Source organism: Pteronotus mesoamericanus, unplaced genomic scaffold, assembly GCF_021234165.1.
Source record: "Pteronotus mesoamericanus isolate MK-2021 breed Mesoamerican mustached bat unplaced genomic scaffold, CSHL_Meso_final scaffold_167, whole genome shotgun sequence".
Lineage (NCBI taxonomy): Eukaryota > Metazoa > Chordata > Mammalia > Chiroptera > Mormoopidae > Pteronotus > Pteronotus mesoamericanus.
The window spans coordinates 38,238,261-38,260,200 of NW_026555308.1; the positions used below are offsets into that span (position 1 = coordinate 38,238,261).

Genomic DNA, 21,940 nt, shown 5'->3' on the forward strand with positions numbered 1-21,940 from the left:
TCCCGAAGGGAGCCTACAAGAGCCATCACCCCTTTTTACCCTCAGAGGATCAGGCTGTTAACCTACGCAGTGGACGTCGCCCAAGAGGGAGCCGCTGCAGTTCGCACTGCAGTTCTGCGCAGCTCGGGTCGCCTCGCAGCGGCCACCGCCCAGGGTGTGGCTGAGGCTCTGGAGCGCAGCGAGAGGGAGGGATGGAGGGTGGCGCAGGCCGGGCAGGGCGTGGCGGGGGCGCGCAGGAGGGCCGCGCAGTCGCGGGTGGCCCCGCCCACCGCCGTCCCCTCCAGCTCCGCCCGTCGCCTCGCTCCGCAGCTACCCTCACTAGCAGCAGCCCCAGGCAGTGGCACGACGGTCCCCGCCATGTCTGCGGCCATGAGAGAGAGGTTCGACCACTTCCTGCACGAGAAGAACTGCATGACCGACCTCTTGGCCAAGCTCGAGGCCAAGACCGGCGTGAACCGGAGCTACATCGCGCTCGGTGGGTGCGGGGCCGCGGCCCACCGGTGGCAGACACTGCCGGCTGGGTCCGGGAGCAGCTGCTGCACCAGCTGCTGGGAAAGCTTCAGGGGAGAGTGTTCGGGGAAGGAGATACGGGTGACAGATGGGGGCGAGCGGCATCCTCGGGGACCGAACTGGCCACCGAAAAGGCCAGGGGTCGGAGATCCCTCCTCCCAGGGCGGCCCCGACCTGGGGGTGGGGGCGCTGGCCTGTGCCCGCGGCCAGGTGGCAGAGCGCCCCGGGCGTGGGGAGCAGGGAAGGGCTGGCGCTGACGTGTCTGTCCCGGTGGCCGAGCGCCGTGGCCCCGAGCCCTGCTCAGGGTTGGCGCGGAGTGGCGGGGGGGGGGGGGGGGGGGGGGACAGCGGGAGGGCGCGGGCACTGGCGGTGATAGCCAGTCCTACCCGGACCCTCCATGGAGCTCCGCACCCAGAAGGCCTCCTGCAGGTTGGAGGGCGGGAGGAAGGGCACAGAGGTGGGGACTGCCCGTTATTCCCAGACCCACGGCAAAGCCCCGCTAAGGGGAGGGCCCAACATTCGCGTGGTTTGTTTTTCTCCACCGCTTTGTACGGCCGATCTTTGCGGTGTGGTTGTGCGTTTTGAGTACCTCTCGACCTACTTCTCTCCTTCGTCTCCAGGTGTCATCGGGGTGTTGGCCTTGTACCTGGTGTTCGGTTGTGGAGCCCCTCTCCTCTGCAACCTGATAGGATTTGGCTACCCAGCCTACATCTCGTAAGTGGCTCCCCCTGCAACCATCCTTCCTCCCTTTCATTCCCCTTCCCCCATCCAGGGCTGCCCTAGTTACTGTATCCCCAGTTTCCCTAAGAGAGCAGTCTAAGCACCACAAAATAGTAACTGAATGCTTAAGGTGCAGAGGTGTCCAATGTTTTGGCATCTCTGGGCCACACTGGAAGAAGAGTTGGTGTCTTGGCCTACACATTAAATACATTACGACACGTAGTCACCAAAAATAAAACAAAACCCTCATAATGTTTTACGTAAATTTACGATTTTGTGTTGGGCTGCATTCATAGCCATCCTGAACCCCATGCAGCCTGTGGGCCGCAGGTTGGGCACACCTGTTACAGCCTTAACTTGATGTTTGATCTCTTGATGACTAGCTGAAAGATATATTTTATCAGCTTCTATTGACAGGATGTGTACGTTATAATGGATGCACAAATTGGAAGTGTTAACAGCAAAGTTGTCCTGCCTTTACTGGTGGGGAACTCTCAACGGTACAGAGAACTGATTCCTTCTCCCTAATAATTATTTTAATGTGTATTTCACGGTATAGCCATGTACATAGACACTAAAACCCCATCAATGGGACTTCCTTAATTTTGAATTAATGTTCATTCAGACACTGGGGAGAATTTTGTCTTGCTTTTAAAAAGGCTTGCCAGAAGAACTGTACGATTTCATTCATATGTGGGATATGAAATAGAAAGCAACAAAGAAACAAACAAACAAACAAAATAAACTCATAGATGTGGAGAGCAGTGTGGTGGTTCCCAGAGGGGACGGGATTGGGGGTGGATGAAGAGGGTGAAAGGGGCCAAATATATGGTGAGGGATGGAGACTAGATTTTGGGTGGTGAGCACACAGGGCAGAATGCAAATTGTAGAATTGTACGGCTGAAACTTATGTAATGTTATTAAACGATGTTACTCCAGTACATTCACATTTAAAATAAATAAATAAATAATACAAAAATATAAGCCTTGCCACTTATTGCAGGTAAATGGGAAACACCCAAATATAAAAACAAAAACCTTATGAAACACATCCCTAATATAGCTCCTTGGTTATATAAAAGACTCATGTAATTAAACTAAATTACAAATTTATCAGATTAGGAGGTGAATTTATTATTTGTTGCAGTTGTTTACAGTGTGTTTATTTTAAAGATATACAATTTCATTTTTCCATGCATTCAACTAGGAGTTACTCCTCACATAAGTGAATTTTTTTTTTTTACTCTACAACTCTTCCCAAAAATGCTGGTGGGTTTTACGTTCATTGAATTGGTTTTTGCAACTTTTCTCAACCATAGGGACAAAGATAAAGGAAGAAAAATTTTCAGCCAGGAGACTAAGGCATAGGTAACACCTTATTACATTTTGTGTCTATCACTGGAAGGGAGGAACCATGTTTTAGAAGTTTTGATTTGCACAATTAAATTGAAATTACGTAAGTTACAGTCACTATGTTAGTCTGGTATACTTAGTAGCACTTCAGAAAGTCTAGCTTCATGTAGGACACTGCTTGCTTATGAATTTAGAGATCTTCAGCCTTCAGTCTGAGAAGCGCTTTTACCCTCTCCAGTGTTACCTGCTATAGTTCCATCAGGTGTTACATGAATACCGAGAGAATCGGAAGGCAGATCAGAAAAACTCATTTGACGTTCAGATCAATGAAAGCAGTACAAAAATAGCAGTGTTCCATGAAATGCAACCTACTGGTATATGGTGTATGTAGAAAGTTTATAGGCAGCCCTGATTCAAAAGGGCTTTCCCATCCCTGTGTCTATGAAACAGGGAAAAATCACCAAGTAGCACACTCCTTTACCCCTCTGCGGTCTATGTAGTCTACTTGCAGGAACTCTTCTAAAGAAAAGCTTTTGACGCATTTTTCAGGTTTATGCTCTAGATGTTATCACACCTAGAACAAATCTGGTGTGGCAGTTTAGTACTGCCTTGCTGCTTGAATTATATTCAGTTAGCAAGACGAGGATTTTTAAAAATACTGAATAACATAAACCTCCCCTCCCCACCCCCTGCCAATAGCAGTGCCATTTGGTACATAATCTCATAGGAAACGTAACCTCTCTGTTGGTCTGCTGAGATCATTGCTGTGGGCTTTAGAAAGATAAAAGTCTGTTGCTGGGTGGGATAGGTAGATCCATGTATGTGTGGAAGGTGATGTGTCTGAAGATGTGGACAGAACTTGAATATGCTTCTCCTTGACCTGGAGGGGATTAATTTTCACAGGGGCCATTTTTTAAAGTCAGGTTTTAAAGTAGTTTCTAGCCAGTTGATTTCAGCTTTATCATTTTTTGAAGTCAGTCTTCCATTCCTTTTTTAACATAGCCAATTGAATATTATTGGCTCTTTTGCTTACAAGAAGCTAAATGTTTCCATCTATTGCTAAGAATTCTATGAAATGGTAGACAGTCATATTTCTGAGTAGTTCAGGTAAGTGGGTTTTACATATTTTAGAATTATTTTATTCACGAAGTATATATTCTGAGACAAAATGACATTTGTAGTACCTCCTAATCGGAGCTGGAAAAGTATTAAGAATCTAATAGAGGGAATTTAATGATATAAGCAAAAATGTAGGAAATAATGACTATTTCTGGATTAGTATTTATTCATAGGCTGCGTCCCTTTGGAAGACCCAACTCTTTTACCTTTAAAATAAATACAGGGTTCTCTGACGGTAAGAGAAGTAAAGGTTAGTCTCTGGGTACTTGGACTTTTCCCTAAAACAGTGGTTCTCAGCCCTGACTGCGCATCAGAATTATCTGAGGGGCCTTAAAGAATACTGATGCCTGGTGTCCACCCCCAGAGATTCTGATGTAACTGGTCTGAGCTGTGGCCTGGGTTTTGGGATTTTTAAAAAGCCTCAATCTTTTACAATATTTTAAGGGTTCTAATGTGCAGTCAGTGTTGAGAACCCCTTGGGAGGAGTGGCAGCAGTAACCTGTGCTCGTTACGCTTGAAGATGGGCCTCTGCGCACAGTATGAAGCAGCCGGCCCTCCCGTCAGTGAACGCAGAGGCAGCCCCTTCTGTGTTCGTCTGACTGAGTCTGTTCATTGCTTAACCAGTGTGACTGTATAATTGTCATAAAGTCCTTCAAAATGATGGTATTAATAGCATCTAAATCAGTGTTACTTCAAGTGTGATCTGTGATCACCTTCACTTTAAATGTTGTCTTTGCCTCTTGTAATTTTCCCTGTGCTCCCTAGCGAGATTTATTCTTTTTTTTATATTAAAAAAAGAAAGATTTTATCAGAGAGAGGAGAAGGGAGGAAGAAAGAAAGAGAAAGAGGAAGGGAGGAAGAAAGAGAGAGAAACAGCTCTTGGTTGCCTCTTGCAAGCCCCCAACCCCCAACCAGGAACCTGGCCCGCAGTCCAGGCGTGTGTCCTGCTGACCAGGAATTCATCTGATGACCTTTCAGTTTGCAGGCCTGCACTCGATCCATTGAGCAACACCAGCCAGGGCTTTTTTTTTTTTTTAACTTTAAAGAAAAAAGAACTTTTATCCTCACCCAAGGATATGTTCATTGATCTTAGGGAAGGAAACAGCAACGTGAGAAACATCGATCAGTTGCCTCCTATATGCACTGCCCACCCCATCAGGGACTGAACCCGCAACCTAGGCATGTGCCCTGACCTGGAATTGAACCCGCCATCTTCTGGTGCACTGGACAGTGCTGCAAACAACCAATCCACCCAACCAGGGCCAGCCACAATACAGGCTCATCACCCTGTGACTGGTACACGAAGTGTTCATTTTATTATAGGTGGTTGTAGAGAGTTTGCTGTTTTGGGGTTGCCTTGATGGGTTTTAAATAGAGTGTGAGATGATACGATGAAAAAGTCACTCTGACTGCTGTGATCTCTAAAAGAAATTGGCAATCCTGCCAAACTGTTCTCTGTCCCCTCTTTCCTTACCTATTAGCTTTTGCTCCTCCTGTTTTCCTCTCTTTGGACCATCGTAGAGAGGGGTCGTCGGATATTACATAAAGGTCAGCATTGGGCCTGGGGGCTGCAGGGTGCAGAAGTACAATTTGTGAAAGCTCAGCTGGCTTCCTAGCTTTCCTTCTGACTCACTGCCTTGGGAAACCTGTGGGTAGGGCTCAGGTGCGCCTGGCTGCAGGTCAGGTCCTGACACGAGGGAGCACGCCGAGAGCTGAAGGCCTGGCCAGCGCTCAGGGAGGCAGCCAGCGCCGGCGGGGACTCCCTTCCTCCCGGCTGCTCTCATTTTCGGAGGACATAGTTTCCCTTTGAGCTTTTTGAGAACAGAGCCTTTAATTCTCTACTGTGTTTCCAGACTTTTTGGCCACCAGACTTTTTATCTGTAGGCAATATGAAATCTAATTCCAGCCTCCGCATTATCAAGAGCTGTTGACAGAATTACTTTAATCTCCTACTTTCCTCTGTTCCTGATAAGACTGTTGGATAATAATAGGAACTTCCATTATTAAGGTAGACCTGCCCCACCTTTTGCTGAGATATAATTCACATGCAACCTTTTTAAAGTGTATAATTTAGTGGTTAGTATATTCATAGAGTTTTGAAAGCATCACCACTATCTAATTCCAAAACATTTTCATCCCTCCAAATGGAAACCCTACACCCCTTAGGAGTCACTCCCCTTTTCTCCTACTCCCCAGTCCCCAGAAACCACCATTTTATTTCCTGTCCTTAGGATTTGCCTATTCTGAACATTTCATATAAATGAAATTATATAATATGTGGCCTTTCTGGTTTTCCTGGTGCAGCCTTGCTTTTAATGGCATTGCACAAATAAGAGTCCTTGTGAGGGCCCTCTCAGGAGTGTGTGCCAGGCTCCCCTTCATACACACAGTCTGTGGCCTGAGACCTGAGGCAGCCCCCGCCCGGGGCTCCTCAGGTGTGGGCGCTGGCCTTCCCCCTGCTGCTTTGTTCCAATGGAATTATGAGGGAAAGTCTAATGACTTTTATTTTCTACTTTTATTTTTATTCTGCAGAGAAAGGAAAGGAGGGCAGTGCTCTTTTTGTCCTACTCAACAGCCTTTTTGTTTAAAATTCTATAGAAGTCTTTTTCCTCTTTTTATTTTATATTTTTTAAAGGATCAGGCTGCCACTACCCTGGGTCCGTCAGAATTGGGCCTTAGAGATCAAATGTGTAGTCCGACTCCTTTAGTTTTCTAATGATCTGGGGACAGACAGGTACAGTATGTTCCCCAAGGTCACACAGGGGCCAGGTTTGGTCTGGAGCTGTCGGTGACTACACAGGAATGTGAAAGCACATTTAGGCGTATTTTAGGAGCAAGGTCGAAAAATTAAATATGTGTAGAGTCCACTGTTTTGGTGTATATACGTAATCTAATGTTTGGTCACGCTTTTGAAAGCTCACGCCCACTTCAGTGATGTGTCATTTTCCCTTCTGTGTCCTCACCAGCCCATTTTAAGCTTTTGTTATCAGTACAAAGAATGTCAGAGCAATTAGCTCTTTGCATGACTGCTGAACACCTGTGCAGCACTTTATTTAATAGACACTTGTGGATCCCTGTTTAAGTGCTTTATAAATATAGCTCATTTAATTCTCATGACAACCCTATGACATAAGTACTATGATTTCCCGTTTTACAGATGAAGAAACAGAAAGAAGTTAACTTGATTAAGGTCTAACAACTAAATAGTTGGGGGAAACCAGTATTTAAACTCAGGGAGCTTGGCTCCAGAATCCACGTTTTTAACTCTATGTTATACTGCTTCCCAGCTGGTTCTGAGTGCCCCACAGAGACGTGCCGTACCCTTACGTAGAGATGAAATCTGAACTGTTGATCAGTTTGACACTGTCTATACATTCCTTTCATGCAGTGTATTTTTACTCAAATAAGGTCCTGCCATCCCAGATCAGATACCTGCACGTGTAGTCATTAGCATTGTTTCGTGGAGATGAGTTAGAATATATTCCTAAGTTCTTTCTCTTGTCTGTGATGCAGCTTTGATTTACGGCAGCAGCAGTATCGATAGTTCTTTGCAGAGACTTGCTCTGTTTTACCCCTACACGCCCACCTGAAGACGGCACACTGAGTTGGATTCCTAAGCGAATACAGCCCTGCCTTAATTCTGTGTCAGGAGTTTGGGGATGGCCCCTTTGAAATCAGATCAGAAAGGCGACAGTGAAAAGGAAAAATTTTTTTAAAAACCCAAAAACACCACTGTCAAAATAACTGCCAGAGTTGTAATAACAAGCTCAAGGAAAGCTCTGGCATCTTAGCTGATGATGCTCCACAGATAAAGTGAGGAAATACAGGTTGGAAATGGTTGAAATCTACTTATTTAAGATTGGCAAGGGCAGACTTCGTAAACAGAAGTTCATTGCCAGAGGAGAGTTTGGAAAAAGTCGCCTTGCGACTGACGGCTCTGAACCACTTTGTATCTCACAGAAACAAGTCATCCGAAGCAGAGCCAGGCGTCGCCAATGGTGCTGGGGGATGTGTGTGTGCGGTTCTCTTCATAGACTCATTAGTAAAGGGTGTGTTGTTTTCTTGTGTTCCTTTGAGAACTTACAATTACCTTATTTTTCTTCTTTTTTTACTCATGAGAACTTGGGAGCAGACATATATTCTACAAAGGTCCTTGTGTTCCTGTGACACTAGGTTTCTCTCTGCAGCCATGTTCTTGGTGAGAGTGCACAGGAGTCTAGCAGGCCCAGCCCACTCTTTGCTTCCTTTGGGTGGGGAGAAGGAAATGCAAACGGTCTGGCCGGCTGTGCGCTTGGATCAAAACTGTAGTTGGCCTTCTGTAAATTTGGCCGTAAGCAACGCTGAAACCTTAAACATTTAAACATCTTACTTTTGTCAGCTTTTTACTGGTTGTGTTTTCACTTAGTATTATTGCTAATATTGCTGAACTATTTTAAGATGGAGAAGTGTGAAGAAAACAGAAAAGTAAAATATACTCGTAAAACCCTATGGTGTTTTTTTTTTTTAAATAGATAATTACAGCCAGCATTTGGTTAAACTTTTGGGGGGGGGGGTGTTTTCCCCTTCACTTGTATTATAGGGAAAAGAAAGTTTTGAGGAGCAAATAAGATGAGTGATTTAAATTATTCATGATCTAGTTTCTGGACACTAAAGCACTAGTGGAGGGATATCCCAGTCTGCTCTGGAGTGTTCCTTTCGAACTTTAATGAACGCTTTCTTTTCTGTTTATGAAAGCCATGGGGATTTGGTCTGTTTGTCCTTCTGAGTTGCCTTCATTTCCCTCCTCTCTCCTGGAGTTTTCTTTTGCAGGACTGACTTCGAATGGGGGCTCAGTTTTCAACTTGATGCCCTCATATAGTACTTAAAACAAGTGTCAGGACATATTGGGGTATTTGAGGTATATAATGTCTGTTGATAACATTACCAATTAATTAATTTTGAGGAAAAATGAATTAGTATAAGTAGAAGTTTAAAAACAATTTCAAAAGTTGCTAGTGAAAATTACTTTTTGTAGCACTTGAAAGATAAGTGGGGGCTATAGAAACCTATCCTGACTACATTCTGTCACTTGCTCACTCTTCTGATTCCTGGGAGTAGAGCTTATCATGTGTCCCTCTCGGTCACATGGCCACTATATATATCTTGCAGCTTCTGATAGTTAGGCCAGGTGATCTAGTGAGGGATCACTTACATGTCAGAGGTAACCCTAGACTGCTGTCTGCATCTCAATGTGGCCCTCTTTTGTCTGGGAAAGGTCAGTTTAGGTTGTTCTGAATAGGTAGTCAGGGCACTTGAGCTTAAGTTAAACTTTATGATACCATACTTGACAAAGATGTTATATTTATAGAGCCATCAATTTTATTGACAAAGGGTTGTCCCAGTAGTATTTGCATCTGCTATTTTACTGCTTTGGGTATTAATCTTCTTAAACACTCTCCCAAATGGTTGAATGTATTCAGTTTTGAGTTATAAAATGTGAACTTGGAGAGGTCTTAGAGATCGAGCAGCTGGGGTGTTAGCCACCTTTAACAGATTTGGGAACCAAGGACACAATCTCAAGTTACTTGACTCAGGTCGCAAGACTGTTGAGGCAAAACCAGGCATAGGTCTGGAGACGCCTGACTTCCCTGGCCTGCTCACTGTCAACATTCACATGGGTTACACTTGACTGTGACTGAAACTTCCATTTTGTATTAAAAAACAAAATGGTGGGTAATTGATAAATAATGTCATTGTAATTAAACCAAAATGTTTGGCCAGTGAATGACTGCCTTTTTTTTTTTTTTTTTTTTTTGGTGACTCACTCTCCATGAGAGATGTTTTATAGGCTCATCTTAAAATATATTTGCCTGTGAACTTAGTTTATTGTATATTATGAATTTTATTAAGTAGGTCATTTTATACTATAGGAGAACACTATATCAAAAAGAGTAAAAGTGCACGGTATAGTTTTTCATTGTTCTTGTATCTTGGATAGCCATCATAAAAGATAGTTTCTATGTATTTAAGAAGCATATTTGGCCCTGGCTGGTGTGGCTCAGTGGATTGAGCACCTGCATGTGAACCAAACGGTCACTGGTTCGATTCCCAGTCAGGGCACATGCCTGGGTTGCAGGCCAGTTCCCCAGTAGGGGGCGCATGAGAGGCAACCACACATTGATGTTTCTCTCCCTTTCTCCCTCCCTTCTCATCTGTCTAAAAGTAAATAAATAAAATATTTTTTTTTTTAAAAAAAAGCATATTTGCCACTGGCTATCTGGGTCGGGGAGGAGGGTAGGCATGATATAAACTGTACATAAGGAAGTTTTATTATATATCCTGTTTTCCTTCACTAGTCTTTCTTGCTCTGTTGATCCTCTCTCTTGTTTTGCAACACTCCTACTCAGCAGTGAAAAATAAGGTAAATTTCTGAACGTTCATAGTTTCTGACTTTCTTGCTTTCCATGAAGAAGGAAAATTTTATTGGTATAGAAACAAACTAAGTGTTTATGTCTTAAAATACATGTCTTTCTTTCCAATTCGATGATGCATCAGATAAGAGTTGCAATGGCAGACTGCTAAACAGAGCTAATAGGAAGCAGGAAAACATTGAGATAGTAAGAATTTCTACTTCTAATTCTCTGATTACTACAGACAAAAGCAGCTCCATACATAGTGGGCACTGTGGATGGTCATATTATATGCCTGCTATATCAAAAAAGATGATAAACAAAAGTCACATTCAAGCTTCACAGAATTACCTTAACTCTGGAGTATTTGTTACGAGACATAACTTACTACATTAGAAATAAAGCAAACGGACTACAAGCAGTTTCCTTTCTGTTCTTTACATTTCAAAGCTTTTTTATTGGTTTAGGTTTTATTTTTTAACTGCTTTTTAGTAACTACTTTTAAAGTATATCATTTGAAATACAGGATGTAGGAATGAAACTGGTAAAACTTCTCCACAAGCTCTTGGATTTGCCATCAATCATATGCTTACCCTTCATTGTATAAGTATGTGTGTATAATACAGAAATATAATATTTATGCAGTAATACTCCATTTAATGTAGGATATTGAAATTTTTCAATTTAATGCCATGAATGAAGGTGTCAAAATACCCAGTAACTAGGAATTACTTTTGGGTCTGAAAGACTTAATACAGTATCAAAAGTGCTTAACTTATAACTTCATTGAAGTATGAAAATATTTATCCCAAGGGTACAACATAACTGAAGTTGTCATTGATGGAAGAAGAAAATCTCAATAATTGAAACTATGGCAGGAATATCTCAAAACCATAGAAAATATGGCTTTCCCTTTCATATTTGCTTTTCCTATTTACTGTTTTTTAATTTCTTAATGACCTAACAATAGAATATTTATAATACAAATGTTAAGTAAAAGGGTAGAATATTATTTGACATATTTTGTATTTGTTTAAATTTCTGAATGCTATTACATGTTACATGTAATAAACATGGAGTCCATGTTTACTGCCGTCCTTTGGCCTCACTTGGTTCCTGCCCTTGCTTTTAGAAAGCAGCAGCAAAGGTGTGAGCCATAGATGGGCCAATGTGGGTGGAGGCAGCTGGCACCAGTCACGGGGGCCCAGTGGTCTCCCCGCAGGGGGACCAGTGGATTATGGACATACCCGTTTCAATTCAATACCCATGTAAAGAATTTTGACCAGCCACCTTTGCAGCGCATGCCTGAAAGGTGTTTCCAGCAAGGGCAAATGTGTTCCCACTGACCTGCAAATAGGATATTTGGAATTTCAGCTAACTCTTTCTTTACTCTCTGTAGCGTTTAGGATTTGGAGAGTGAGGTAAAATTAAAATCCGTGGTTAATTCTCTAATCTCCCTTAAGCCTGTTAACAATGATGTTAATCCTTTATCAGCTCTGTTTTGCCAGAATTGGAGTGTTCTTACCACTCCAATTTCCTTTTAGTCCCTGGCCTCCTGATGATAATAATAAATTATTACCATATTGTAATTATTACCTATTAAGATAATATTTAGTGATGCTTATTCTGTTCCAGTCATTGTTTCTCAGTGCTTTACATGTATTAACTAATTTAGTCCTCATAAGGATACAATGAGGTTTATCATCCCTAGTTGACAAATGAGGAAACCTAGGCCTAGAATAATTTACCCAAAGGCCATGTGTGTAGTAAGTGGTAAAACCAGGAGACAGAGCTGCAGGCTAAAGGGGGTGAAATGATGTCGTGCCAGATGAGCATTGGGAAGAAGTGATAGGAAAAGCCTGGCTACGTCATCATTCAGTGTAACTCATATTTTTTTTGATAGTTTGCTTTATATAACTAGAAAATTAAGTGAGTCAGCTTCATGTGATAGGTCGTGTGACTCTTTTTCTCTCTGTGTGTCTTTATGTATATTTTAAAGGCCTTTTAATGCTCTAAAACAACAGATTGTGTCTGATCATTGTTAGAGAAGTTTGTTTCTGAGAAAGTCATGAGCTGTTTCCTCAAGAGAGAAATTAGGCGAATGTGTCTGATGTTCACTTTAGTGTTTGTTTTTAATAAAGCCCTAAAGAGAGACCTAATCTCATAGGAGGACATAGGTAGTTACAGAAAGTCTGGTGCCCATTTTTTTTCCCAAATAGAAATCATCTTTTTTCCTTTTATCATAAAAAATTATACATGCTCATTGCAAAGACAGTAAAAGTAAAATTCTGCAATTCCAGTACACGGAATAACTTCACACAATTTGAAATATGTATTTCTGGACACCATTCTTAATCTGTAAACACACCAACATGTCTTTTTTTTTTTTTTTTTTTTTTACACAAAATTAGTAATCTCCTTTTTAGGCTTGACATTATATCTTAGCCATCTTTCCCTGTCAGCATCCTTTTTAAAGCTTCAGAATATTTCAGTGTATGGATACACAAAACATTTACTTAAATAGTCCATTCTTGATCTTAAAAAAATGTGTGAACACATGCTTCCATAATATTATGGTTGGAGTTGAAATTCATTTTAATATGTCTTTCCTCTTTGAAACTAATTTTTTGTCTATAAAATACAGATTTGGAGCTAGTTTATCACTAAGATATCTTCCGAGTCCACATTCTGTGATTTCTAATTCTGCTCAGTGAATTTTTAGAGCTACTAGCTGCTCTCGTAGTGTTGCCGGCCACCTCTGCACCCTGGCCGTGTCTCTGTTTCTTCCCCTCAAAATAAGGCTTCTCACCCTTCCCATGCTTTAGCTTTGCCATTTGGGCTGGACTGCAAATGACTTAAAGGCATAGAACGCATCGTGTGATTTCTTGAATCCCCTGTTGCCTGATAAGTTGATACACCCTCCTTCCGATACAAAAGTTAAAATATGATTCAGTATATATGTACAAGGGAGTAGAGTGTATTGTTGAATAATCACCTATGTCCACTCACCTGGAAAAGAAAGAATATAAGTAAATAGCATTCAGGAACCTCCAGTTTTAAGCTTTCTTCTCTACCTTTTTGAGTCTCAGGTTCTTCAACTATAAATTGAATGGGTGAGACTGTCTTCAATATTTCTTGTTCCAAGTAGCTTATAATGTTATGACATGTAGACATATTTTTTTAAAATAAACGTGTTATTTTAAATTAACACAATAGTTGCCCTGGCTGGTGTGGCTCAGTGGCTTGAGTGCCAGCCTGAGAACCAAAGGGTTGCCAGTTTGATTCCCAGTCAGGGCACATCCCTGGGTTGTGGGCCAGGTCCCTGGCAGGGCACAGGCAAGAGGCAACTGCACATTGATGTTTCTCTCCCTCTCTTTCTCCTCCTCTCCCCCTCTCTCAAATAAATAAATAAAGTCTTTAAAAAAACACAATAATTAAATGCTCAATAATATGAGAAGTTCTATTAAAAAAATATCTTTACCTTAATAAGACTGGTCTTTACCTGTTTTTCTTCATTGCCTTGGTTTTCTACAAAGTTGTGATCAATGTGTGTGTTCAATTTTCAGTTCTTTCTACTTTTCAGTATATAATGTTCCAAATGTATTACTATAGAAACTTCTGAATTCATGTTGATAAATTAAGGAACTAATTATTTTTTTCATCCCTCGAAGCACTGAATTTGAACTGTTAGGGTAGGGGTTTTGTTTTTTTTTTTTTTTGAATCTGTGTATCTTGACTAATGTCTTAAAAATAATAATAGAAAAGCACAGCTGGGTGGCCCAGTTGGTTGGAGTGTCATCGCATACACCAACAGGTTGTGGGTTCAGTCACCAGTCAGGGCACATTCTTAGGTTGTGCGTTTGATCCCTGGTCAGGATGCATATAGGAGGCAACTGACCGATGTCTCTCACATTGATGTTTAACTTTTCCTCTGTAAGCATATCCTCAGATGAGGATTAAAAATTAAACAAAAAATGATAGAATGGAATTTAAAATGTCAGGTGGTTTCATGAAATGTTTAGCAGTTTATATTTATGTGTGTTTACTGAATCATGTGTGTTTACTTACTCAAGGACTGTTTTAGTTCCCAAAATTAAGACCTGAACTGAAATATAATGGTGTATCCTCTGCCCAGGATTGAATGTATAAGAAATAAAACTTTATCATACTAATAACTTTAAAAATCCACTTAGACATAAGCAGATAATAAACCACACTCAGGTGAAGCACAAAGGAAAAAACCGTACGTGTAAAGGGTGTACTGTTGTTAGTTCTTTAGTTAATGTGCTTGCCTACACTTTTTTCTTCCACTTTCTATTAGATTAGCTAGCTTCTCTCTGAGGAAAGCTAAAACACAGACACAGTCTGCATGGTACAGGCCATTATTTTACAAGCAACTCTCTTAAATTCATTTTATATGATTCTTATGTTTAAAGTGAAAAACTTGCCCAGTCTTGATATTCAAAGCAGCATTCACTTCATCACTTCTTCCTTATATCAGTAACAATTGACTCATTCAGCTCCCCCCCTTTGGCTATTGTCTCTCAAAGTGCTTGCACGCGCACACGTGCGCACCCACAGCTGCGTCTAATTAGTTCGGAGGCTGTCTTAGTCAGTGACTCAGCATGATTCAGCAGCCTCACTGTCTCTTTGGGGAATACATTTTACCAAGTAACCAGTGTGTTTTCAATACTTAACCCATATAATGACCTAAACAAGATTCAGATTTCTTCCAGTTTACTATTTAAGTTATGGTAAATATCCAGACATATGTTAGGATAGAATAAAAGGAAAAAAAGTTTTGGAATTCAGGTTTTGGATGAAGAGATTTCCAGGACTGGAAGAGATTTCTGTGATTCAGAAGTGAAAGAAGGTCATTTTTCTAAAAATTAGAACACTTAATCCTAATGTTTATATGGAACCACAACAAACCCCAAAGAGCCAAAGAAATATTGAGAAAGAACAAAGTGGGAGGTATCACGACCTATGATATCAAACTACATCAAAAAGCTACAATAATCAAAACAGAAAGGTACTGCCATAAGAACATACATAGATCGATGGAGTAGAATAGAGAGATCAGAAATAAATTCTTTTTTATATGGTCATTTAATCTATGACAAAGTAGGCAAGAATGTACAGTGGGGTAAAGACAGTCTCTTAGATAAGTTAACGTTGAGAAAATTGGACGGATATATGCAAAACAATGAAACTAAATCACTTTGTACCGTATACAAAAATAAACTTAAAGTGGTTTAAAGACTTAAATGTTAGACCTGAAACCATAAAACTCCTAGAAGAAAAGATAGGCGATAACTCTTTGACATTTCTCTTAGCAATATCTTTTTGGTTATATATCCTTGAACAAGAGAAACAGATGGGACTACATCAAACTAAAAAGTTTTGCACAGCAAAGGAAACCTTTAACAAAACAAAAAGGCAACCTATTGAGTGGGAGAAGATACTTGCAAATGATACGTCTGATAAAGGATTAAGGTCCAAAATATATAAAGAACTCATACAACTTAATACCAGAAAGGCAATCCAATTAAAAAAATTAGCAGGGGATCTGAATAGACATTCCCCGTCAAGAGGACATACAGACATAGGAAAAGATGCTCAAGGTCACTAATCATCAGAGAGATGCAAACTAAAACCACAATGAGATCACCTCACACCTGTCAGAATAGCTATCATCAATAAATCCACAACAACAACAAAAGATAATAAAAAGGCAATAAAATAAAACAAAAAAACCCCACAAGTGTTGGTGAGGATGTGGAGAAAAGGGGACCCTAGTGCACTGTTGGTGGGAATGCAGACTGGTGCAGCCACTGTGGAGAGTCCTCAAAAAGTTAAAAATAGAGCTGTCACAATATCAAGCAATCCTACTTTTGGGTATTATCTGAAGAAAAACAAAAACACAAATTGAAAAGATACATGGACTCCTATGTTCATTGCAGCATTACTAGTAATAGCTAAGCTACAGAAACAACCTACTTGTCCATTTGTACATCTTTAGCCATCCATCTATTGCTGGACACCTACCTACACACTGGAATGTTACTCAGCCATAAAAATGAAATCTTGCCATTTATGACAACATGGACGGACCTAGAGCTGAGGGATATGCCTCTAAGTGAAGTTAAGTCAGACAGGGAAAAACAAATACTGGATGATCTCACTTATATGTGAAATTTTGAAAAATGCATAAAGAAAACAAACATCCTCAGAGAACAAGCTGATGGTTGCTAAAGGGGATGGGGGAGGGGATGGGAACTTAATGTAAGAAGCAAAATATTATTTTAAATTTATTTCTATTCGTCTGCAAAATGAATTTTAAGTAGTAGTTGGTACTGAGCAATTCATGTTAGTTATTAACTGATGAAGGAAAGACCACAGTCTGAAGGTCTCATGTAGAACCAAAAGTATGCCATGATGGTTGTTTTCACCTGTTTGTTAGGAAATACATTATGGACTTTGGGAAGTGCTTGAACTGTGTTCCAAAAGTTCTTTTATGGAAATTCCTATTCACCCACGATGTACTGCAGTTATAAAAGTGTGTAAGAACTGAAGTTCCACAGAGAATTCTTGATAGATCCCTGGTGGCAGGAACCCTCTCAAGAGTGGGAAGCACTCAGGTTCCCAGCCATTGGTGTTGTCTCCTGGGGACTGGATAGAGGCTGAGCAGGGTGGAGATCTAGGGGACAGCCGGTACTGGTTCTTCTGGTGACTAGAACATGGGGACAAGTAGTTATAACTTGTCCTGATCTCCACGTTGTCCTGATCTCCTGGCTTTATGTTGTAATCTTGTGTCTAGTGACACAGTGCATACATTTGTTAGAGTTTCTCAGTTGGTGTTGGAAGGCAGGCTGTGGTAATATATTTGAAAATGTTTCATTGAGATCTTTCTAAATGATACACTTGCTTTTGGATTGCCTTCCAGAATTAAAGCCATAGAGAGTCCCAACAAAGATGATGATACCCAGTGGCTGACCTACTGGGTCGTGTATGGTGTGTTCAGCATTGCCGAATTCTTCTCCGACTTCTTCCTCTCATGGTTACCCTTCTACTACATGCTGAAGGTACGTGGGCCTTCCCTAAACTGCTCTGTTTCCTTTCATATATGAACGTGATTTGCTCCTAACACCTAAAAGAAACTCCATCTCAGGACCTGTAAATAAGGAATAGGAGCAAATGCTTGAATGTAAGACATCTCTGGCTCTGCTCACATCATCTAAACAGGCAGGCAGGATTCAACGTGTCTAACATTTTTTTGTTTACATTCTTGGAAATCGCCATAGCAATTGTGTGTTCAAGATGTATTTGATAATAAAAGATGGAAATACTGTGACTATCACAAGCATTGCGGCTTGCCAAGATCCTATCTTTATACAGTGTTGTCTATGTTTGATGTGGAAGCAGTGCAAATTTTTGCAGGCCATGGGTTATTCTCGGTAGTGAGCAGGAGTAAGTATTTGTGGAAGAAAAAAATCCTTATTTCTGATAAAGGTTTGAAAAAAGAAGATGAGAACTGGGCTTTCTGAGGAAGCCGTTTTAATAGCTTTGACAGAGCGGAAGTCAGGGAGGAGCCCTGACACCCCTTCTGTTAGACAGAGGGTTACCAGCCTGTGGGAAAAGGAGGAGGAAGCCACAGTTCATTCCCAGTGAGACCAGAATCATCTCCAGATTTCCACCAGAGGTGAATGAGAAAGGGAGTTCATACCTTTTAATGAATAGAGTGGTTCTTTCTCCCTCAATGGGACATGCTATCTTCAGCTGATTTCCTCAAGTGTCTTCCATGGAAGAAACTCTGCATAGTATGTAAATAGTCTGGTTTTGGGAGTCAGACTTTCCAAGCTGGAGAGAGGGTAAATCTGGGTTCCGTTCTTTTCTTTCATATGCTTAAATATTTGTTTTTATAAAAGTTACACATGCCCTCACTGATTGGCTCAGTTGGTTAGAGCGCCCTCTGGGTATGTGAAAGTTGTGGGTTTGATCCCCGCAGGTCAGGGCACAGACAAGGATTGGCCAGTGAATGCACGAGGAAGTGGAACAACAAATCGGGGTTTCCCTCTCTGCTCCCCGCTGCGCCCCCACTTCCTCTCTCTCTCAAATCAGTAAATGAAAAAAAAGGTTACATATCACGTAAAGACTCAAGTAGTTGTGAAAGGGTTTTGAAGGACCGCAGCTCTGCACCCATGTGTCCGCTGCATTGCCTTCCTTAAAAGCAACCACTGTCGCTTCATTTATGGCAGAGTATCTTGCCATTTAACTCCATGCCTCTAAACTCTGCTCTTGTTGAGCCACCTTTTAATTTGTCTGTTTTATGCATTAGCTCTTGATTCCGGCCGGGAGACAAGGATTTGGCTCTTTCCTCCCTCGCCCCTGTCACACACATGCAGCCTTACTGTGTCCCCTTCTTCCTGCGGTGTGTGTCCCATGATTTTGGCTAGGTAAACAGATATTCACCCTTCCATTATTATGACTGTAAATATTTTCAAGGGCCATCTAGTGTACATATGATATGCATGGAGTATTCTTACACAGTGTTTTCCCCAAGAACTAGTCATTGTTTTCTCATTTCTAAATTCAGACATACTTCTCACATCTCTTATTATTTCAACTTGTCCTGCATTCCTGCTTTTTAAAATTTTTATCTAAAAAAATTTAGGTTTGGGGAATTGGATACAGGAAGCTCTCTTTCTGTTTGGTCTCCCTCACCGCAACCACTACCATATTGATAATACCTTGATTTTTATTTTGGGTAATTGTGGATATATTTTTTTCTTTTTCTTTGGTCTTAGCTATTTTTAAAATCTATTTGGTTTTTTTTCCCTGCTTTCTGGGAGATGTTCTGAATCTCATCTTCCAATATTTAAATTTGTTGCAATCTGCTATTTATACCATGCATTGTATTCTTTATATGCACTATTATATTTTTGATACCTGATACTGCTTGGCTTGTTCCTATGTTTTCTTGTTCTTGTTTCATTTTGCTATATTTCTTTTAGTAGAGTTAGCAATCCAATTTAAAATTCTTGGTCATTCAGTTCTAATATTTCTGCTGCTGACAGGCTTTGTAGTTGATTATGTTGTCTTTCTTTTGCAGTGCTTGCACTTCTCAAATACCATGTTGCTTTGGCCTGTAAGCTCATTTTCCTCCAGGGGTATCAGCTCCGCTGCCAGGCACTGGAATGTGGGGAGGTCACACCCCAGTCCTAGTCAGGTCTAAGTTAGGGTGTCACCTATTGTTCCCCCAAACAGCATGAGAAGGACATGAAGCTAAATCATAGTCAACAGCTCTAGGGGATGGAGCAGGAAGGTTTGGGGAGGAAATTTCCTGGCAACTTAGTTCTCCTCCCATCTATTTCCTCAGCACCTCACAAGGATAGGACATCTATGCCAAACCTCTGTTTTATTTTTTTAAATATTTTATTTATTTATTTTTTAAGAAAGAGGAAAGGAGGGAGAAAGAGAGGGAGAGAAACATCAATGTGAGACAGAAACATCAGTTAGTTGCCACTTGTATGTGCTCTGACCAGGGACTGAACCTGCAACCCAGGCATGTGCTATGAATGGGAATCGAACCGGTGACCTTGTGCTTCGTGGCACAATGCCCAACCAGCTGAGCCACACCAGTCAGGGCCCAAAATCTCTGTTTTTAAAAAAAAGTGTAGGAGAGTGTTTTATAACTAGGAGATATAGAGCCAAGAAAAATGTAAAGTCACAGAGAAAAAGATTTGATTGAAGTTTGACTAAATTATTAAAAATTAAATTTCTATATGACAGTAGCAAAATAAACAAAGTTAAAATAATGACAGACAAGGAGGATAGATAATATATGACAATGTTCACAGGTAACAGAAGAAAAATGGACAAAGAGTATAAATAGAAATATTTATATTTCACAGAAGAGAAAAATAAAAGTAGCTAATGATCTGGGAAATGCAGCCTAAAATTGTGAAACACCAATATTGTACTCATTAAATTGACAGATATTTAGAAGATTAATAGTATGTGGTATTGGTGACTGTATTGGAAAATGGATGCATGGCGGTAATAACCTAGTATAAATTGGAATGGCCTTTTTAAGGGACATTTAGACAGTTTCTTGTCAAATTGAAAATTTTCTTTCAAGCAATTCTAAGTATCCTAAGGAAATATTCACTGCACATAAAGATAAATTTCAACAAAGAAGCAGAAAATTTTAATCTCCTAAAAAAAAAAAAAAAATAAGAAAAAAAAAAAAAAAAAAAGGAAAAAAAAAAAAAAAAAAAAAAAAAAAGAAAAATAAGACAGCTGAAAAATATTCCTTTTAAACAAATGGGAAAAATTGGTCTGTGGGTAGATTTAAGATTTCAGAGCTGGTTGGGTATATTTTGTTTTTGTTATTCAAAGACATTTAGCATTTACAAAAGTATTTTTATACACTTTAATTTGGATGTCATATACTTTAAACTACAAATAATTTTGAAGCCCCTAATGAGTTCCATCTGATGGTAGAGACATCGCAGTGCACTCTCTAGCAGAGGGAAACTTGGCCTCTGCTTTGGGCCCCCTCACCTGCTGCAGTGAACAGTATCCTGTCGGCAGAACCACTCACTAGCATCTGACCTCAAACTTCTGAAACCTGAGCAAGCCTGACCTCCTGCCTGCTCCCGATCACCTCTGCTAATGGAGGCCACGCAAGGTAGAGAGAAGATCCAAAATAAGCGACAGTTACTAAGTCATTTATGTTTTTTTTTTTGAAGTACATTCCAAGAAGTGGTCTACAACAAATATTCCCTAATAGTAAAATGAACATGCATCCACTAGTGGTGTTGATGACAATGAGAAGGTGAATATACTGCACATGTTGTAAATAGATAATATACTTGACATGATTAAAGTTGATTATACTGTTAATAAAAATGTTTTCTTCCTGCATGGCTGGCATATTCTTAATGGCTTCAGTGAACAGGCTGAGAAAAAGCCTCCAAATTGCAGAGTCTGTAGATGTTGTTTTAGGGGACAGATCTTTTTTAAAGTATACTATCTTATGCTGTTATAGTTGTCCCAGTTTTTCCCCCTTTGCCCCCCTCTACCTGGTACCCCCCTTCCCTCTAGCATTCTCTGCCTTAGTTCACGTCCATGGGTTGTACATACAAGTTCTTTGACTTCTCCATTCCCTATACCATTGTTAACATCCCCTGTCTATTTTTTACCTACCAGTTATGCTTCTTAATCCCTGTACCTTTTCCTCCTTTCTCCCCCTTACCCCTCCCTGCTAACTCCAAATGATCTCTATACCGATGATTTTGTTCCTGTTCTAGTTGTTTGCCTAGTTTATTTTTTTGTTTTATAGAATCAGTTGTTGATAATTGTGAGTCTGTTGTCATTTTAATGTTCATAGTTTTGATCTTTTTCTTAAATGAGTCCCTTTAACATTTTGTATAATAAGGACTTGGTGAGGATGAACTCCTTTAGCTTTACCTTCTCTGGGAAGCACTTTATCTGCCCTTTGATTCTAAACGATAGCTTACCTGGACAGAGTAATCTAGATTGCAGTTCCTTGCATTTCATCACCTCAGATACTTCTTTCCAGCCCCTTTTTGCCTGCAAAGATTCTTTTGATAAGTCAGCTGATAGTCTTATGGGAACTCGTTTGTAGGTAACTCTCTGCTTTTCTCTTGCCGCTTTTAAGATTCTCGTTATCTTTTTTCTTTGGTATACTAATTATGATGTGTTTTGATGTGGTCCTCTTTGGGTCCAATTTGTTTGGGACTCTGTGCTTCCTGGACTTGTATGTCTATTTCCTTCACCAAAGTAGAGATGTTTTCTTTCATTATTTTTTCAAATAAATTTTC

The 21,940-nt window shown here is 40.5% G+C and overlaps 1 protein-coding gene across 1 annotated transcript in view; it reads left to right on the forward strand.

Moving 5' to 3' along the window:
* The first annotated feature begins 271 nt into the window (after positions 1-271).
* The window catches only part of REEP5 (receptor accessory protein 5), a 37,118-nt gene continuing 15,449 nt past the window's right edge, over positions 272-21,940 (forward strand). The window contains exons 1-3 of the mRNA XM_054589961.1: positions 272-475; positions 1,131-1,224; positions 17,038-17,176. Of these exons, the coding sequence (XP_054445936.1) occupies positions 358-475; positions 1,131-1,224; positions 17,038-17,176 (351 nt within the window). The 5' untranslated portion in view covers positions 272-357. The remainder of the gene's footprint in view (positions 476-1,130; positions 1,225-17,037; positions 17,177-21,940) is intronic.